Source organism: Ixodes scapularis, unplaced genomic scaffold (assembly GCF_016920785.2).
Source record: "Ixodes scapularis isolate PalLabHiFi unplaced genomic scaffold, ASM1692078v2 PGA_scaffold5__190_contigs__length_132052651, whole genome shotgun sequence".
NCBI classification, from domain to species: domain Eukaryota; kingdom Metazoa; phylum Arthropoda; class Arachnida; order Ixodida; family Ixodidae; genus Ixodes; species Ixodes scapularis.
In genome coordinates, this window is record NW_024609880.1 from 64,592,382 (window position 1) to 64,611,405 (window position 19,024).

The following is a 19,024-nucleotide window of genomic DNA, read 5'->3' on the forward strand; positions in this document are numbered from 1 at the left end:
ACGCGCACGCGAACTCACACACAGCGGACTGCTACAAGCCGTGGGACAAACGTAAAAAAAAAAAAAAAGAAAAAACGGTGCAGTGGCAAGTGGCAGAGCAATGGGAGAGGGCGTTGCATTCCTGGACCTGTCGCTTTGCCTGCTACCGCTTGGGGCAGTCGGCAAGGCGACCTTTCCAAGGTCAGTTTGTGCCGTTTGTGCAGCTCGCCGCGTACTTACCTGCTGCTGTTTCGCCGAGTAACCACCAGATGCCGCCACTGCGGCTTGGCTGGCGACTGAAGGGCCGAGTTGGTTTGCGCGCATGACTGCGTGTCTGCGTGCTTCTACGTTCACCTACCCGTATTTCTTCACAAGTTGTGACACCGCTACAAACGGCTCGTTTCACTTGAATTCAGGCGGGTAGAGTCTGCCTCAACAGTATAAAATATTAAAATAAATAGAGAAAAAAAAAATAGGAAGGAAGACAGCTGTACGGTAGTTAGCTTCCAGCATAGGTAGACAGCGCATGTTTCTAGTTTGGTTGAGGACATTTTATGTTGAAATTAGGTGAAATAAAAGTATAAGTCAAGCGTCCTTTTTTTATCGCGCTGAACTTTTTAATTACTGAAATCCTACTGTTACGTCTTAGTCCAGGATGACTTTCCGAGGTCACAATCTTTTCCTTGTTTGTTTGAAATAAATTAGTAGCAATCATACAGAGTTATGAAACAAATGCACGTCGAAGTACCTTAAATTACTCCCTCTACCACACCAACTGATCGCCAAACTAACGAAAAAGCAGCGAAAGCAGAACCGAAACCATCGCTGTCAGCAGCGCGCCTACACGGCTTCGATCACGCACCGCCAGGAACGCTGCGGTGGCGCGCGCGGTCGGCGAGTCACGTGCTCACCGCTCGCAGCTTGTATCGTCCGTTCCCGCTGCCGTGGCGACCGGCGGATTGAACGACTACGGCTGCGGCGCTCGAACGAAACGAACTCCGGGGATTGTTTTCGCGAAACGACCAACGAGCGGTGCTTCGCCGGTGCGTGCTGCCCGCCGTCTTGAGCCATCCCGTCGTCGCCTTACGTCGTGCTCTTGCTTCACGTCGGATTTGCATCGATCAGCGACGACGTGAAGGAAGCCGTTGTTCCTCAGCAGTTCCACGCCGTGTCGGCTCCGCAAACAGTCGGGCCCGTTGAGGCCGCCGCCGCCGCGCCAGGTGTGCGACTTCTCCATTGTGCGCATTCCGGCGTTCGAGTACGTCGGCTTCGTGGTTGCCGCGGTGTTCGCTACTCGGTGTGCTTGTGTGAGTGTCCGGAACCAGGATTAGGATCGCCGTGAACCCTGCGAGGCTATGGCCCCGGCGCTGCCGTCGGCTATTCCTCGCTGTGTTGGCGGTGGTTGTTGCTCCTGCCGTGGAAGAAGTTGCTGCTTCGGTCTGGACGGTGCTTTGTAGCGACCGAGCATGGCTGCTGCGTCCTCTGCGTCGACGGCAACACCGGCTGCGATGAGCGAAGCAGCCGTACCGCACAAGCCTGATCGGTGAGCAGCGAACGACGGAAAACTTCTCACTATCGCGCATTCCGCGTCGAAAAGTTGTCCTGTTGCGTTTAGATCGCTTTACTGTCGCGTTTAATGAATCTATAACTTGGCAAGTTACACAACTCTATCCAGTAGTTTCTTAATTTCAGGGTACAATGAACTTCGGAAACACTGAGCTCGTTTGCGGAGTACTTTAGAAACTTTTTTTTCCCCCGGTCGTATCAATGGTGTTTTGAGGTGCGCGTGCTGTCAAAAACAACCTGCCCTCACCTAAAAAAAGAAAATAAATAAATAAAAAGGCATGGTTGTTGTTGTCGTCCTCGAATGCGAACTGAACGTACCAGCACGGACCGACTCCTTATGCGCGTTTGTTGTTTTGGCCGGCGTCGTTCACTCACGTTGCTTTCGCTGTACCGATTTGGCATTGAGCCTCGTCAGCCGGCCCATACGACTGATTGTTCCGTTCGTCGTCGTCGATTCAAACTTCGTTCTTTTTTCAGCTCTTTGCCGCATGTTTTTGTAGAGTGGATCGGCTTAGCTGCAACAAACGCAGTGAATGACTAGCTGCTCCGAATATTGTAAAGAGGTTGGCACAGCGGCGCTATTTAATAAATCATCGACCACAAAGAAAGAAAGCAAGCGGCAGAGATTAGAGTTTAAGAAATATGTAACCAGTGTTTCGCGTAGTGGTACGTAATGTACTACGTGTTCTGTATGCTCGTTTTAGACGAGGCTCGTCAGCAACGGCGGTCAAAATAGACAAGCTTGTGTACTTTGAGGAAGGCGATCCCGACGGGTCGTTGCGTCGTTCCCGCTTCTTTCGTCCGCGGCTGTATTGGCTCTGAGATCGCACATCGATGGGAGCTTGGAACAGGACCGAAGTCAGCTTGGCGAAGGGGCTCTCCCCTGGCTGCTCGGCGTGATCGGCGTCGGCAAGCAACGCTCTGCCCTGGGGCCCCCTTGGCCGTTGGTGCCGGGGGGCCGTGCGCGGACGAGAGAGCCTGGCAGGGCATTCGCTCCTCCGAGAGTTTTTTCCTCGGTCGGCGAGTCGACCGGTTCCCCGAAGCGGTGGCCCGTGCCGCCGGCTCCGTGATGAGGAGCCAACGCCGGCCATCGTCCAGCTAGGTGCACTGCTTGTCCGTTTGCCGCAGCAGGCCTGCCTGCCTGCCTGCTCGTTTGCTTTTTTTTCCACCGCCGAGGCACCCGGGTTTCGTTGTTTTCTTGCGTGCGTTTGTGTGTTTTGGGTCTTCTTGGATACATTTCGAAAGGGCCCCAGCGCCGTCTTCCGTAGATGTGTTTTTTTTCTTCTTTTCGTTCGTTTTATTGTAGACGTGTATACACCTTGTGAGGGTTTATAAGTAAGGGTTAAGGATTTTCACTTATGTAACGATTACAATATGATATTTGGAAAGCGGTGACTACACAGTCTGTCTCATTGACATGCATTTGATTATGAAATGGAAGCAAAGTGGAGAAAGCGGATAATCTTGCTCGCCGCCCTCCCCTCTCCCGAATGGTTGGACGCCTCTGGAAATGTGCTGCGCCATCCTTTGGGCGTACTCGTGCCCAAAGGGATTCGACACGAGTACTGTGTCAGCGCTCGTCATGAACTCGTGTATCACGTGCTTCGCGCAGAACGCGGTGACCAAAATAGGGCTGCCGCCAGTGTTGCTCGATTCTGAAGGGTCAACTCGAGCTTACAGAAGTGAACAAAGAATGAAAAGAACAGGACATAACAGCTGATTAACAACTTTGCTTTAGTACACTTCTTTATAAACGTAGTCGCCTTCTTTAAGGACTGTTCACATATACACAAAATTACCATTTGTTACAATGAAAGCAAAGTTGTTAGTCATCTGTTTTGTCCTGTTCCATCCATTTTCGTTCCTTTCTGTAGGTTCAAACCCTACAATCACAGAAACAATTTTTTTTTTTTTAGATTAGGGACAACACAACACGTTTCAAAACTGAAATGCCTCAAAGTATTTTTTTTTTGTTTTCCACTATGATTGTTAACTAGTTTGCCTGCGTAGTAACCCTTATTTCAGTAAACCTTCACCAATATGTACCGACTAGCTCAACTAAAGCCTGTAGCCAAGTTGCTGATGGACTTGGTGATTCTAGGGGACCATGAGACACGGTCACGGACTGGAACCTCGCTGTCGGCCCTGCCGACGGGCGCGTCCCGTTGAACTAATGATCTCTCGACATTTGAAACGTGGCGGGTATCTCTGGCAAATGTCGACGCCCTTCATCGTGAGAGAACACGAGCGAATCGTATTTTCGTGGCGCGGTTCATCTCCTCGCGATTCGGGCTATCCATGTCCCTCTGCGCTAGCCATCTTCGCTGGCAGCACTTTCTGCGTTGTGGTGCCCCTTTGAAGCGCCAAGAGACCGCTCTGGGCGTGACGATGTATCTAGCGTCGGTGGGTTGATTCGCTTCTGATGGTCCCCTGTTCATTCTCGATCACTGCGGTTCTGCAAGGGCTTCTCCTACTCGAGCGGTTTCCCTTCCACACTCTCCGTCCATCTGGTGATATTATGCATTGGGCTTCCTTGATGTTCTGCGAAATCGCGATTGTAATAGGTCTAGCGGAAAGAGCCGCCCCGACCCGAGGTTGCTGCGGTTAAGGGACCATGTCCTTCATTTTATTGTTTCTCCAGCCGTGAGGTTGGAAAAAAAATATATAACCATTTTTGCTGCAGCATTCGGTACCATGCAAGTCACCGCGGAAGGGAAGCGACGTAACGGTTGATCGTCATGGGAAAGTGTCGTCGTCTTGCGAAGTAAGCCGCCGGAGCGCAGTCGAAACGTAGTTTATTTTTATAAGGAAGCTAAACTCCTACAAAAGTCTTTTCTTTTTAGTGCAACATTTACGGTGCGGGACATAATTTAAATTAGGATTTAATCTGATATTTGGAGCACGCCGATCCGGTACAAGCGTGTTCAAATAGCCCCCCCCCCCCCCCCCCCCCCCCCCGGCCTCACGCACACAACGGCTACACTTTTCTTTTTTTTAGTGCCTGTGGATGGAACGCCCATTTTACAAAATTAATTCGGAATAGCGTGCAAAAAATTGTAGCCCTCTTTTTGCTTGGAGTACGCCAACTTTATAGCAACGGTGAGGTCAGTCATCGAGATATTCGGCTATGGGAATGTCGATTAGACATGGAGCCGTGTTAGGCTCAAACTGCCGCTTTGCCAAACAGAATCCTACACCCGAGAGTAAATTTATTATGTTTTTAGAAGAGAGTGACCCTTATACACGAATTTTTACAGTGCCAGCGAAGAGCAGACGATGAGACTGCATTTCCTTGGCGGGTGCCTCTCCCTGCAAAAAGTCCGAAAATTGGCCGCCCGGTGGCGCAATCCTCCACTCAAATTCAACGTGTTTAACCGCGCTCATCCATCCAACCGTGAGCCATTTTCTATGGAGAAAAGGTCCCATTATATTTGTCAAGCTCTTCGTATTCTAAGACGTTCGCAAAAAAAGCCTGTTTCGTCCGCGCGCATCTCAGTTGCGGGGGACAGAGCGTTCCCAGGCATTTCTCTCGGAGAGCGGTCTTTCTCCAAGTTTGGGTCCGGACGGCATCCTCGGCGGGGTCCGATTGTGGGGGCGTCCCACGGCGCCCGGCTAGGAAGGAGCCACTCCCGGAAGTCGAAGCCGATGCTGCCGCCGTGAGATCTCCTCCGACTGCCGTCGGGCAGAGAGGAAAAACGACCCCGACAATAAACCGCGAAGAAGAACAAGAAGACCGAGGAGCTTTTGTTTCCAGCCGGAGAGAGAATAGGAAGACATCGGCCTCTGAGCGGGACGCCTACTTCTTCTCTTCTTGGGGGCGTTATTTTTGTTTTCTTACTTGTTCTTGCCGAGGAAGATGCGTTCGGAATGCGTCGTTCCGCTCCAACAAGTCGTCCCGATCCGCCGCGAGTCTCGACGGCCGGAAAGAAATACCGGCGACTGGAGGAAGCGAACGGCGGCCCTAGACACCGCTTCGAGAAACGAGCCAGCCTGGTGGTCCCACGTTCTCTTGTCGACGGCTGTGGCGCTGAGCACGGGACGTGGCCGGGAACGATAGCGAGGATCAACAAGCTTTGCTGTACTCCGTTTCACACTAGGGAGTTTTAGTAGATCGTTTCAATACCTCCGAAAAACGATATGCCGTAGCGATACGATGCATGGGTAAAGGCACCGGGGGAAGTATCGTATTGTTAAAAACGACAATTTGGACCAGTTGGTTCGTGACCACCTAAAAAGTAGAAAAAAAAACGCAAAAAGAAAAATAAATAAACAGACAAGGATTAGGAAGTGGACGATACAGGTCATCGTATCGTTATCGGAACGGTATTCTAAAACGTTTAAGTATGAGCGCAGTCGACACTATACGGTCCTACGGAGCAAATCAAGCAGATCCAAAAGTGCATCGTCATGGCACTGGCTTCTTTGAGCGTTTATCACCGGCCAAAGCAACGAGGTGAGGGGCTTAGAGCGATAAACCGGCATGCCGTTGTCCGGGCAAAAGTTATCCCCACCTGGCTGCCGCCATGTTGTAGAATTTTGATCTCTATACACCTGACCGTACCAAATTCTGAGGCTTTTACGCAAAACTGAGCCGAGATTTCTATTGCGATCGCTGTAAAAAACACGATAAACTATTTAAGTAAAACATAAAATAGCGCAAAAAAGGCAAGGACAAGGAGTATACAGGACAGGCGCTATTTTATATGTTTTATATGTCGTGTATACTTCTTGTCCTTGCCTTTTTTTGCGCTATTTTATGTTTTACTAAGATGAACCAACTAGCCCAACAACGTACCCTACAAAACTATTTTTTTTTCAATACTCTTAAGGCCCTGTCACACTGAGGCTACACGACGCCAACAGCAACACAACACGTTGTCCAACAGTCGGGCAACTTGTTGCTCGCTCCTGGCAGCTGAAAGTGTAGTCCGACAACACTTTCAGCTGCCAGTTTATCGCTCGAAGGCCCTCGTTGCCTCGTTGCGTAAAACGCACTATTGGCGATGGATGGATGGATGGATAAATCCGGCTGAGCCCTTTGGATTGGGCGGTAGCTTACGCCACCTAGCCATTCTGGTGATATCGACGGCCCCTAGCGGCAAAAAACAAAGTTGTGGCGACAAGTTGGCTCGCCAGCTTTCTCGAGCGAATCGGATGTTCACATCTCGCATGGCGATCTATAAAGACGAAGCTGTGGGAGTTATAGGTTCGTAAACAAGCGGTGAGAAACGCCAATCGAGTGTTTTTGTGGATTCTTTCCACTCCTTCCCGCAACGCTCTTTCCACCACTCGCTACAATATCCGCGGCACCCTGCCGTAGACGAGGCGAGCGGCGCGCATGCGCAGTAGCGGCCTCTTCGTTGCGGACAGCGTAGCGGAGGAGGAGAAAAAAGCGGTCTGCGAAAAACAGCTTACTTTGCCCGGTGACTGCCAAATAGTGTGATGATGTAAATAGATCTTCTGCCAAATTACCGCAAGCGCCAAGGCGAATGTCTGGAACTTGGACACGCGCTCGCCTTGTCCGCGCGAAGGATTTGAAGTAAACAACCAGAATAAGGCGTTGACTAATGCACGTCCTGAGTGCCATTTGTTTGTGACATTTTTGCTTTAGGACAGTTACTGCTCCACACACCAGCACGTGCGTCGCGCATAACTACGCTCGTGGCATGCCCTTCGATGTCTGGGTAATATTATTCAAAAGGCTAAAAGCGAAAGCAGAACCAGTTTCTGACGATATATTTAGGAAAAACGTGCGATCTCCGCGTGAAAGGTCCATGATTGTTTTTAGTAATACATTTTTACATGTTCTAAGCGAGAGCTAAAATGAATAAGAATGAAACTTTTCTCTCTACCTGCACCACCAAACGGTATAACAGGTTCAGACAAATTAAAAAAGAAATAAATAAGGTATAATACGACCAAGAAGAAAATTTTGATTTCAAAGTCAATCAACAACGGAAAACAGGCAGGCAGCGAAACTACTATATCGGGTACTGACTTGTGTTTTATCAGGGGGCTTTTTTCGAGTATAAAATCCGGGGTAACAATGGCGTAGTTTCAAATGTTGTTTATCCAGTTTTGTGCGTCTTGGTCTGATAGATGAGGACAAGGTTTCTTCAGCGATTTATTTTGCTTGTGTTTTCCTTCTTTCTTTTTTTTTCAGTCTAAAATAATACAGCAAGAAGTGCTTCGCACGATTAAAACTACATGGCAAAGAGTTTTCTTCTCTTAGTGCGCTGTGCAGAGAATCTGGGTAAATCGGAGCCAGACGACCAGAGTTGGTAAACAAGCCTGACTTTGCCGTCAGTCGGCTGAGTTCCCCCTTTGGCCCTGACCGTGCCGTAACTGGCATCCATTTGTAATCAAAACGTAAACACAAGCTCTAAAAAAAAAAAAAAGAAGACTAAGGAAGTATGAGGGTTAAAAAACGATCGTCGGCTGACCTCTCGTCTGAGCATGAAAGGAAGGTATACGCTTTGAGAAGGAGAAAACATTGATATTTAACTGCTGATCTGACAACCAGTCAACGAAATCACGGGTCGATGCACGGATCAGGCCACGTATAATCGCGTCGAGGCATATCCTCCGAATGCCAAAGCGTCGCCGGTTGAATACCCGAACGATGGAATGCCATCCTTTCTCGGTTCTCTAACACCTTCACGGAGGAGGGCTCGACTCTTGCGTGTACAGCTCGGCACGGCACTCCGTGCCTCTTCCAGTTGTGAGGTAATTAAAAAGAAAGGGGAGACCTTTTACTGCGTGTGACGTCACCTAGCTCTTGGACGTAATTATCGACTCGTGACGAAATCCCCTTTTGCCGCAGAAGAAGCGATTCGCGGTTGTTTTTGCACGCATAGCGTTTCTTTGCGTTTGTGTGACAGTGCAATCACACGAGGACGCCCCAGACAGTGTCTAAGGACTGTCTTTTAACGGTGTATTTAGCAGCATGACCGCGGTTTTACAGTTTACACTCATACACGAGCAATGGCAGGTAAAATGCGCAGAATTGCAAGTTTCGAGCATAAACAGAACGATGCGAATCTTGGCGATACTTGCGCTGAACCGTAGGCTACGACTGGACGCGCTCGGTTGGTCCAGAAGCGGCCGAGGGGTTGCAGCGCGTGACCCTTTCTCGACATCCGATTGGGTAACCCGTCCGAAGAACGCGGTGACGCAACGCTATGGCGGACGTCTGATTGGCTCTCGTTGGCTCGTTGCCTTGGCGAGGGTCCATCTCCACTTGAGCTTCAGGTATGCGCGCACGCGGCGGCGAGGGTGAGGTCGTGTTGAGAAACACAAACCCGCACGAAATACCAACAAATGCGCGGAGGAGCGTTCAAGGCCGACTTCAAGGCCGCTGCGTTGGCGACTTTTCTTTTTCTTATTTTTTTTTTTTTTTTTTTTTTGTTTTTTTTTTTGCGGAGGATCGGTTTTGTCCGGTGCGGCTGTTACTTGGAGGAAGAAATTTATTAAGCTTTCTTTCCTGCCTGTTGTGTGCGTCGGACAATCGTCCTCCTCGCTTCAGTGGCGAAACTGGGAGGTAGACGTACTACGCGCGCGAGAGGGAATTCCGGGCAATTAATTTCGTTCGTTTTCTATTTTTTTGGATAGAACGTGTGTGGCCTAAAATTATCCGATTTTCTAGCTATGAGTCTGGGGTACAGTTTGATTGTTTTACTCTGGGGGGCCTTCGGGGCCTGGTTTCAAGACGGTTTCGCTGGTGCCATCGTCGGTTGCGAATCAATCAATGTTTATTTAGCCGTGGTTCTCGCAAGTATGTACGTATAAATCACTGTAGGCTTATGCAGCTTGTGCGTAGGGTCGCGACAACTTGCTTCGAGCAAAGAAAAAAAAAGCGTTTTCACGCACACCATTTTTTTCTCTTCCTCTTTGTCAGATACACTTTGAATAATATACTTATTTATCGTATAACACACTTTCGTCGAGTCAAAATAAGATAATGTTTGACATCTAACACGAGGGAATTCAACTAACACCAGGGAATTCCTTTATTTTTATAACGTTTTTTATTTCAATTAGTGGTCGGAGATTATTGCTATAGGCCTCCAGGCACTACGGTCCACATGCACACTTTTTAGGCTGTCCTTTCTAACACCACGTGTTTCGCCTGATTCGGTGCAATGCGTGTGTTTAATAATATAATAATCTTTATTTTCACTCCAGAGGAGTGAGGGGAACGGGACAAAAAGTTGCAGGAAGCAGTTTGACGAGCATCCCGCCCCCTCTCTTTCTACCAAATGGTTTATTTTTATTCATTATTTGGCCAGATGTTTTCGCGGAAGCCTTGTAGTCCGCTCAATCATTGCACTCGTACGGTACTCTCATCTCTAACGAAGGTGAACATCCTCTCAAATCCCGCAACTCGTGTAATCGGAAGGCATGTTTGCTACATTCTTGAGCAGAATGCTGCGCGTTACCGAGTCGCATGTGGAGGAGGAGAGCCCGCCCAGATTGCAGTGTTTACAGACACACACAGTGTTTACAGACAAGACCTTGCTTGCCCCCACCGTGCGCAGAAACCGGATCCGGGAGAAGTGAAGCGTCTGTACACGCATCAGTGCCGAAATCTCTTACAATGATGTGGCGTCAAAGAGTTGAGTTGGTCTATAAATGGATGCGTAGAACGTACAGCTGTTCCTTTGATGAGGAACGGCGACTCGACCAACACACCGAGCCATCGTTACTGTACTCTATTACTTGATGCGTGCACGCGGATACGGCCACACTGCACAGGCATCGAAGGAAATAAGGAAACAGGTTCGCCGGAAGCTCTGCCGCGGCATGACTAACTCAAATGCTATTCGTATTTCCTTTTTCTTTCTTTTTTATCTTGCACATGTGCTTTGAAAGCGGTTCATTCGTTCGCTGTGAATTTGCCCGAACAGTTGGTTTCCCAATAAACGGATGTTTGTGCGTTTTTTCTTTTTTTGTTCTTGTAAGAAGAAAGTCGGTGAGCGTCGGTGCACACGGCATTTATTCGTAACTAAGGTTCGGGAAAATGGCACTAGTGTGGTGTACAAAAAACAAGTTCTAAACATAAAAAAAAAAAGTCTTTTCATACAATAATTTTAGGCCTGTTGATACGTTCCTGTGTTCACCGTCGGGCGTTATGCCTGAAACTTTCTTCCACCGCTCGGGACCTGCCGCTTTCGCGCTTGGCTTCTTTCTAGGATTCAAGGTTCCATTCTTTTGATGCTGGTTGTATGTTTGTTTGACTTGATTCTTTCCCTTGGAGTGTGTAATCGTAGCATTATATAGTAATATTGTTATTCTTAAACATATCCTTCTTGAAATAATTTCCTCTGATCCCTTGTTTACTGACATCATCTGAGAGGGGGCGGGGGAGGAGAAAAAAAAAAGGGGGGGGGGGCATTGGGAACTTCCGCGCTTAGATGGAGTCTTGTAAAATATGCCTTTATTGAGAGAAAATGCCAAGACCTGGGTCTTGAGTGTCTATGTGTGCGTGCGCACCGGTGCTTGTGCCGTACGAACAAACACCAACATAAGTGAAATAAATTGTACGGAGGCTATACTTAGTTTCATCTCACGATGACCCGCAGCGGGTGGTTGGAGCCAGTCTTAAGCGGGTTTCACATGCAGCGATTTTGGCCCTAAAGCGGCGCGATTTCTGCCGTCGCGGCGCTCGTGCCGCAGAATTGCTGGTGCTGGCCAGAGCGCCGCGACGGCAGAAATCGCGCCGCTCTAGGGCCAAAACCGCTGCATGTGTACTAGGCTTTAGGCGTTATCAGTGTCACGTGACCTTTCGGAGGAGCGCAGCGACGCTCTTGGCGCGTTGTCACGTGATGCGTTCGGAGCTCTGAATAGACTGGGATGGCTCGTAGCGTCCGCTGCGTTTTGCCGTACGGTGCAACTGAGCATATCGAGAGCAGCCCGCCTGAAAATGGCGTCTGTTGTCTCGGCTGTAAAGGGGCAATTTGACCAGTGTCGTACGATTGGTAACCGTGACATTAGCTAGGAATGTTTCTCACTTTATATACACAAGCTTACTGGCGCTGAAGTATACTCGCACGCAACGCCACTGACCGAGAAGCTTCTTCGTCGCCGCGTAATTTCGAGGGTAAAAGCGGACGTTTTCTTTTAGTCTCTCGGGGATCGCATGGTTGGCGTTGTCAACAATGCGATACCCAGAATTTCATCATCGAGGTTTGCGATCCCCGAGGTTACGATATTATACCCGGCTTATACGGTGGTTACGAGCACTGCGGTGAGCGTTCGATTTGGGCTCGTGACAATTAATGCCTCGACACGCATTCGGGTAGGGGTTCGTGCCCAATCGCTGCGATGACCGGAGTAGCCGAACTTTAACAATGTGTGCAACTCAGCGCGTGTCCTGTGATTGGCCAACCCCATGCCCGTGGCTGGAATAAATATTGGCGGCGTATACTTGGCCCCAGATCACGTGACCGCTTATTCTGGCTGCAGGTTGACGGGGTGAACGCTGCTCGGTTTTCTCAATTTTTTTTTCTGCAACTTTCTTTTCCGTGGAAAAGAAAAAAGAAAAGAAGAAAAGCTAGCGTGCGTTTTATAGGTTATGAATGTCAAGGAAAAATTGTAAGCGGCACCCACCGAAAGTAAGAAGAAAAAAAAAATTTTTTTGCATCGCTCTGCGCACGTACGTATCGCACGCTGTTGGCACGAACGGGCGGCCGCCTGTTATTTCTGTTTCTTTACTCCTAAACTTCAACCGGGGCCACAGAAACTACGTGTGTGGTGGAAAGTCCTCATCTAGGACAGTAACCTTCGCGGTAAAGCATAGTACCCGTCAAAACCGTGTTTGGGTATAACGCAGAGAAGAGGCGAAACCGTGCTCGTGCTAAGAGTGTTGCACAGTGTAGATCCCTCAATGACTATTACTATAAACATGATTTTTACAGCGGAGCTGTTAAGGGCTAGTTTCCCCAAGGTCGTGTCCCCCGCAAAGAAATGAAGACACCGAACTCTGGACACCTACCGCCATCTATGAGCGACGGCGGCAAGCCACGTATCTGGTTGCCGCCGTCGCTCATAGATGGCGGCAGCCTTTCCACTCTGGCTTGCCGACTTACGGCCGGCCATTACTTTCCATTGTACTGCTCCGCTGGTCTTCTTTCTTTACCAAAAAAAAAAAAAACTGAAAGTTTTTTTTTTTTTTTTTAGCAGATAGCAAAGGGTTTGTGCGCCGAAAGTGCGATCCGGAATGTCGACTTCGATTTCCGCTTGGAATGAAGCGAGCTGCGAAGTTGTGCGATATATCGCCACGGTACAAGTTCGCTTCGTTAGATGGCGCCGTCTTGACGGGGCGTACACGCTCGGCTGACACGCATAATCTCGACGTCTACAGTACATTCAATCGAACTCGGTACTGATTGATGAGAGCGGCAATCATCGCGGCAGGTCGCGCCGCTTGGGTCAGCGGAATCGTTGGAGACACACACCCAGACACACACGTAGAGATTAAAAATAAAATAGTAATAAAGTAAAAGCGGTCCCGGATCGAGCTTATCGTCTGGCAAGCAAGCCTGGAGGACCCCGCAGATAAGGAAAGGCCTCCGAAAGACAATTAACGTCCCCCGGCGCCCGCTCCCCTCGATCGCGTTTGATGATGATGACCGCAAAGCGCGCGCGAGCGAGCGCCTCGCGTTGGCTAGAGAGCCTGGATTTAAGAGAGGAAGCAGCTCAGACCAACGGGGAGCGTTTGCAGTTTCATGGCGGACGTCTCTGCGTATGCGTCGCGTTGTCGCGTGGCGAAGAGGAGCGCGGGCGCATAAGGCGGAAACACTCGCGGGCGATTTTTCGACACTTCCTCGCAGCTCGTATTGCAAACGCGGCCCGTAAACCACGTAATCCCGACCGAGCAGTTGGAAATACTCTGCCATCTAGGCACGCTAGCGTTTGCACGGCTGCAGCGCGCGCGCTGCCGCTCTGCGTAGTCTAGAACGTCCGAAGGTTTCCTTATGGAGATGATGACGCAATCTCTCGCGTCGCGAGCGGTTTCCTCCGTCCTCGAGTTATATTCGAGTTTGAGGATTGTGACCCGATGTGACGCTGATGACTCTCCGCAAGAAAACAACAACAACAAAAAAAAAAGTATGGTTGTGATGTCATTTGTTGTGACGTGTCCGTCAGCCAGCAGCTGCGAGAACGCTGTTGTTGTTGAGTGCTGCACTTTTTTGTACTTCGGTTAAGTGAAGCCGTGTCGAATGAGGCGGCTGCGTATGATGTAGCGAAAGCGCACTAAGAAATGTCGGAGATCACTCTATATATATATACATACTATATGCAGCTTGCACTATTCGTCACGTGCAAACCGGGTCTGTTGCATGTCCTTGGGTCGACGACATTGCTACGTCATCATCTAAAGCGATGCCGTGAAGCACGTTATTCCCATTCGTAGCTTGTATTTATTCAGAGTTTCACATTTCGGCCGCCAGGGAGCACCAGTTTTTCGCTGCGCACTTGACTTAGGTGGTAGCTTCCCGTTTCTCTCTTTCACGTTTCATCCGCTGGGGAGCGTCGTCCCCATTAGAGCTTCGAACAGACAGAATGAGAGCGGTAGGGCGTGTCTTTCGAACTCCCGTCGTCCATTACGCGCTCCTTGCCTTCCGCCGTGCTTTGGCTGCGCGCGCATACTCGAGGTGCACGTGACGCCGAAGTATCGTCGAAGGTGTACGAAGCTCGCGCTGGAGGCGGGACTACTAAGATCTTCCCAGCCTTCCTCGCGTTGCCAGATATTATATATGGGTGATTTCGCCTCAAATCGTGCAGGCAAAAAGGTTCAAATTTTTAATTTTGAGGAAAAAAAAAAAGAAAGCAAACGATTGTATATCGTAGGAAATTTTTCTCGGGTGAAAACCGAGTGTTGTTTTGCTATGTCGTAAAACAATGTTGTTTTTTTTTCACTTGCGTCTCTCGGTCGTTTCTGTCGCCCTCATAGCGAGTCCTCCACCAGGGCGCGCACATATCGCCCGAGAGATATACCAATATGTTTTGAAAATCACAGAGACGCCCAAGCTCGATAAGTTTACCTGCTTTCCTAGCTAAGTGCGAACACACATGTCACGATATTGGAAATTAGTGCAGTACAAAAAAATATAAACTATGATTCTTGGTAGAAAACTTCCTTTCTTACGAGGAAGCAAAAAAGGAAAAGAAAGAAAGAAGATTTTTAGGAAAATTAACACAACACTTCAACTTGCTCAATTAAAAAGGATATATTGATAATGATAGAGGAGATAATGCACACAATTGAATTATTTTAACATATTTATAAACAGGTTATTTTGGCCTTTCTGTGGAGATAAAACGTATAAATATAACCAAAGCAGGTCGCAGATAGCAGCCTGTCAAAGTTTATAAAACATCGACTTGTGGGACGTGAGTTTGGTGATTTCTCTAAAAAAGAATAAAAGGCCTAGAAAATTTTAATCACACGAAGTTTAATTAAAATGTTGCGTCTCGGTGCCTTTTTGCGTCTCGAGAGCTTGCGTCTCGGTTCTCTCTTCGATGAATACAGAGATCGCTCTCTTAAAAAGTGGGGGTCGAAGATAAGTTGGCACCACTCTGTGGCATTATCTATCCATTGAAGCGGAACAAGGAACGTTTCCAGCGAACTCTTCTTTCGACTGCGGAGGGATTCGAAGCGGGCGCATCACGCTTGTGGGAGGAGCTTCTTTCTTCTTGTCACCGACTATAGTCGCCATATTTGTTTCTCACATCAGTGAAGAGCTGGTCACCGGTTAAACAGGCGACACTCAATACTTGTTTGGGTTGCTTGCGTTTCGGTGACACATTATTTCGCTGTGGTTTGCCTTTCTTCACTTGTTTGAAATAGGGGTCGCGATATTTAGCCCGCAACAGATCAGAACTCTTGTTATGACGACAGCGGTGATATTTCGTTCCAGCAATGTAAGAGAAAATAGAAACCAGATGTTCCCCCGTGCTTTCTCTTTTTTTTTTTTTATTATTGCTTTGTATCTACGATTCAGTTTGTTTCGATGTGCTTGGAAACACAAGTGGCGCCGGAAGTCATTACAAAAACAAACCCAGGAAAAGGTCTCCGCGTCATCCTGCGAAACAAAACAAAACAAAGGTCAAACCTGCGTACGTGATGTGATAGACGCGTCCTTCCAGAATGCACCCACAAGTCAAAGCGCTATATGGCCTGATGCAATATGCCTGATCGTGACTACCGATGCCACAGCTGATCACGACGCGGTGAGCTATCGGCACCGCTGCCCGTTTTTTTTTTTGGTTTCCAGCGGGCTCGGAAGTCTACACGATGCTATTTCTGCTTTTCTTCCCAGATATATGCTTGGAAAGATGGGTCTTTCCATAAACCGCGCAGTCTTACCACAATCTCCAGAAAAGGGGTATACTGATCCATTTAGCTCGAATACCGTATAGGGCTTCGATTTCGAGAGTGTGTCAGCGTTGCGAGTTCGCCGTACCCTTTTCGCAAAGGACGAAGCCAAACGACCTGCCGCGTTGAGCGTTTTCGGAGAACTTTACCTCTCCGGAAAGTCCCACACATCGGACAGTTTTACGAATGGAGACTCACTATTAACAAACAACATCCTGAGCAGTCGCTTTATTAGTGAAATTCGCTGTGGCTCGAAACTGAAAAGAATATTTGTTCCTTTAAAATGCCGCCCTCAATTTTTTGTTTTGTTTTATTATTGCGGTTTTTTCACGTAAAATGGATTATTTTCGTGGTTCTGAATTTGCCCGTCAGTCCCCCTCTGTGCGCCGTCGATGATGGTCACTTCGGCGTGACCCTGATTGTCGAAAAGTGCTTAATCCCATTTCTCGTGCCCTCGAATGGAGCGGGTTCGAACGCGTGATAGGAGGTTCTCTTACACCTGGGTACGACGCTGTACGCATGTGGAGAAAAGGTGTGGGTGAGGAGTCCGGCGGTGGCGACCTTGTCAAAGGACGCGCCGCCGCTCTTTTCCCTTTTAATTCAGCTGGTCTGGAGTCTCTGGACCCCCCTTTCGGTAACTTCCGGGTGCTTGTTGCTGGTATTTGCTGCCGCTTGCGTCAGTGATACGTTGACACGTGCAGCTTGCCAGGGCTCGGGTGACTGACATTATGATTGAAAAAACTAAACAACGCAGCGTTGAGAAAAACACAAAGAAAAGAAAAGAATTACATCACTTAGCACGACGGAAGCATGCGAAACGTCATGCTCAGCTTTTAAGGCTTGTTCAGCTTTACTAGATTAGGTCAGTCGTGGAATTCCCGCACAGGAGGTACCCTCCCCCAAATCCCTTCTCCCCACCTTCCGACTGCGTTTGAAGCGCCATGTAGAATGTCGTTGCAAAACTGTGTATTCGATAGAGTACGGTGGAACGCGCTCTAGAAGCCGTGAATTAAACACACGCACTTTCTAGAATACGTATACACTGCAATCACCATAGCAGCCATCCTGAAACCTGTGGCGCGTTGAATGACGGGAGGCGAGCCGGGGAGCGGGGGGGAGGGGAGGGGAGGGGAGGGGAGGGAAGGGAAGGGAAGGGAAGGGAAGGGAAGGGAAGGGAAGGGAGGGAGGGAGGGAGGGAGGGAGGGAGGGAGGGAGGGAGGGGAGGGAGAGGGTACAACTGAGCTAAGTTTAGTAACGTCGGGCTAGTTCACACACAACCTCGTTTCCTTATATGTTGAACGTTATGTTACGGAACCTTACGTCGGCTTACGTGGAGAATCATCATCGGTACATCCGTGCTTCGCATAAAGAGTAGTTTTGCACGCTATACACACGAAGCACGGTTTTGTTGGTGATTCATAACGTAACGTAAGCAAACAGGGCTGTGTAAAGGAATAGTATCTTTTTTTTTTTTCAATGTTTCGCTTTTTCATGGGTTGTTTGTCGATTTCGCCCCTCTGCTCCGAAATCCGCTTGTCGTCTGCGCGGATCCGCCCGCGAATCCGCGAGTCCAAAACGCGCCATGAGGTTACCAGAGAGAGATTTCACTGAATAGGCAGACGCCCAACGAGAATTTGCAACTTTGCTCGGCTAACAGCCGATGCGACGGAGGAATGTCTGATCGGTTCTCGGAACGTGCACCGGCTTTGGAGCAAAATATCGACAAGCACGTTAACCGTGCCCGCGTCGACGTGACGACGAAATGAGGCTCACATATCCTCTGCTCGGCATTTCGTCCCCGAGCAACGTCATGACGACGACGACGACTCGGGCTCTTTCGCGTTGCCCGCAGCGCTTGACATCGCCGGTATTCACTGCGCATGCCCGTTGCGACACCGCGGGCGTATCGTCCATATATCTACGTGCCCAGCGTGCACGCGGCGTTCTTCCCCGCGCGTTCGCGTGAAGTCCCGTACCTGCCGCTTCGCCCTTCGGCACTCTGGGCTGCCGGATTGTGAACTACCCGCGTTAGCATTCTGCGGAGAGCAGCTTCTCGAGGGCGATTAATCAGCACAACAAATGAAACGGCGGCGACGGTGTCTATTTGATCATATAGCTCGAGGCGATTTTTAAAAGCTGCTTCGTGCTCGAACTGTATAGAGTCGTCCGCTTATCGCAGGATCTCGGGATACCCGGACTTGTTTCCACCGTTGCCGAGCAAGCGCGAGGCTCGCTTGTCAAGTTGTTAACGCTGATAGCGTATTTTCGTGTCGTTTCAAGCGCACTCTGCCGCGTTGTTGGAGATTTGAGTGCGTACTTTTGGAATTATAAGTTCGCGTGGCGGCGGTGCCTGTGAAAGTTTTTTTTTCTTTCCGTGCGACACCTTGGTGGTTTGTGTTTTGGATAGTCTTTTACGCAACGTCCGATGACGAAGACTTTTTAGCTTGCACACTGAACGAGATAACGAGTAAAAAGGCGCCTCTCAGGGGACAATGAAAACAGTCGTCCCTTTAACCCGTAACTTTCCCGTGAAACCCAGAATTCTATTCGTTAAAATCCGCCGGTTAATATCATTTCACCAAGTTTCTTTCCGTTTTTACGCTCGGATCAGCAGCGCTCTTTCGTGGTCCTTTAACCGATGTCGTCCCCGTTTGATCGATTACGCTTTGGGCTCTTTGATGGGGCACGTTGGCCACCGATCAACGACGAACGCGCGTTTTTCTATAGCCCACCGCAACAGATAGTCGGCACAAAAAACTCCACCTCCAGCACCGTTTCCTTGCCTTCCGTCGTTCTCTGGCTCCGCGTGTGCCGAAGTGTTATCGAGAGTAGAGAGCCATTGCTCGAGGCGGAACATCTACCGCAGGTCTTACGTTGCAACGAGCTATGAAATAATTAATACAAAAGTTGCTATATATTTGCCTTTTCCTTAAAAAAAAAAAAAAAGGCTAAAAAAGAAAAAAGATTTAGCTATCGCAAGGTAAGTCCTTGAGGCCAATTAAAATTAAATTGATACGGTGGTCGGCCTTACCCCTTAGTGTCACGGAAATACGGTCGCTGTACAGTATCGACAAGTAATTTAGGAGAACTACATCTTAT

General features: G+C 48.9%; 1 protein-coding gene across 4 annotated transcripts in view; it reads left to right on the forward strand.

Annotated features, from left to right (window-relative positions):
• Positions 1-859: 859 nt before the first annotated feature.
• Positions 860-19,024, forward strand: part of LOC8028024 (protein cordon-bleu) — a 129,277-nt gene continuing 111,112 nt past the window's right edge. For 2 of the 4 annotated variants that reach the window (XM_042294358.1, XM_042294360.1), the window contains exon 1: positions 874-1,522. In XM_042294358.1, coding sequence (XP_042150292.1) covers positions 1,446-1,522 — 77 coding nt within the window. In that variant the 5' untranslated portion in view covers positions 874-1,445. Of the gene's footprint in view, positions 1,523-19,024 lie in introns of all 4 variants that reach the window. The other 2 variants (XM_042294361.1, XM_042294359.1) reach the window with 2 other exon arrangements.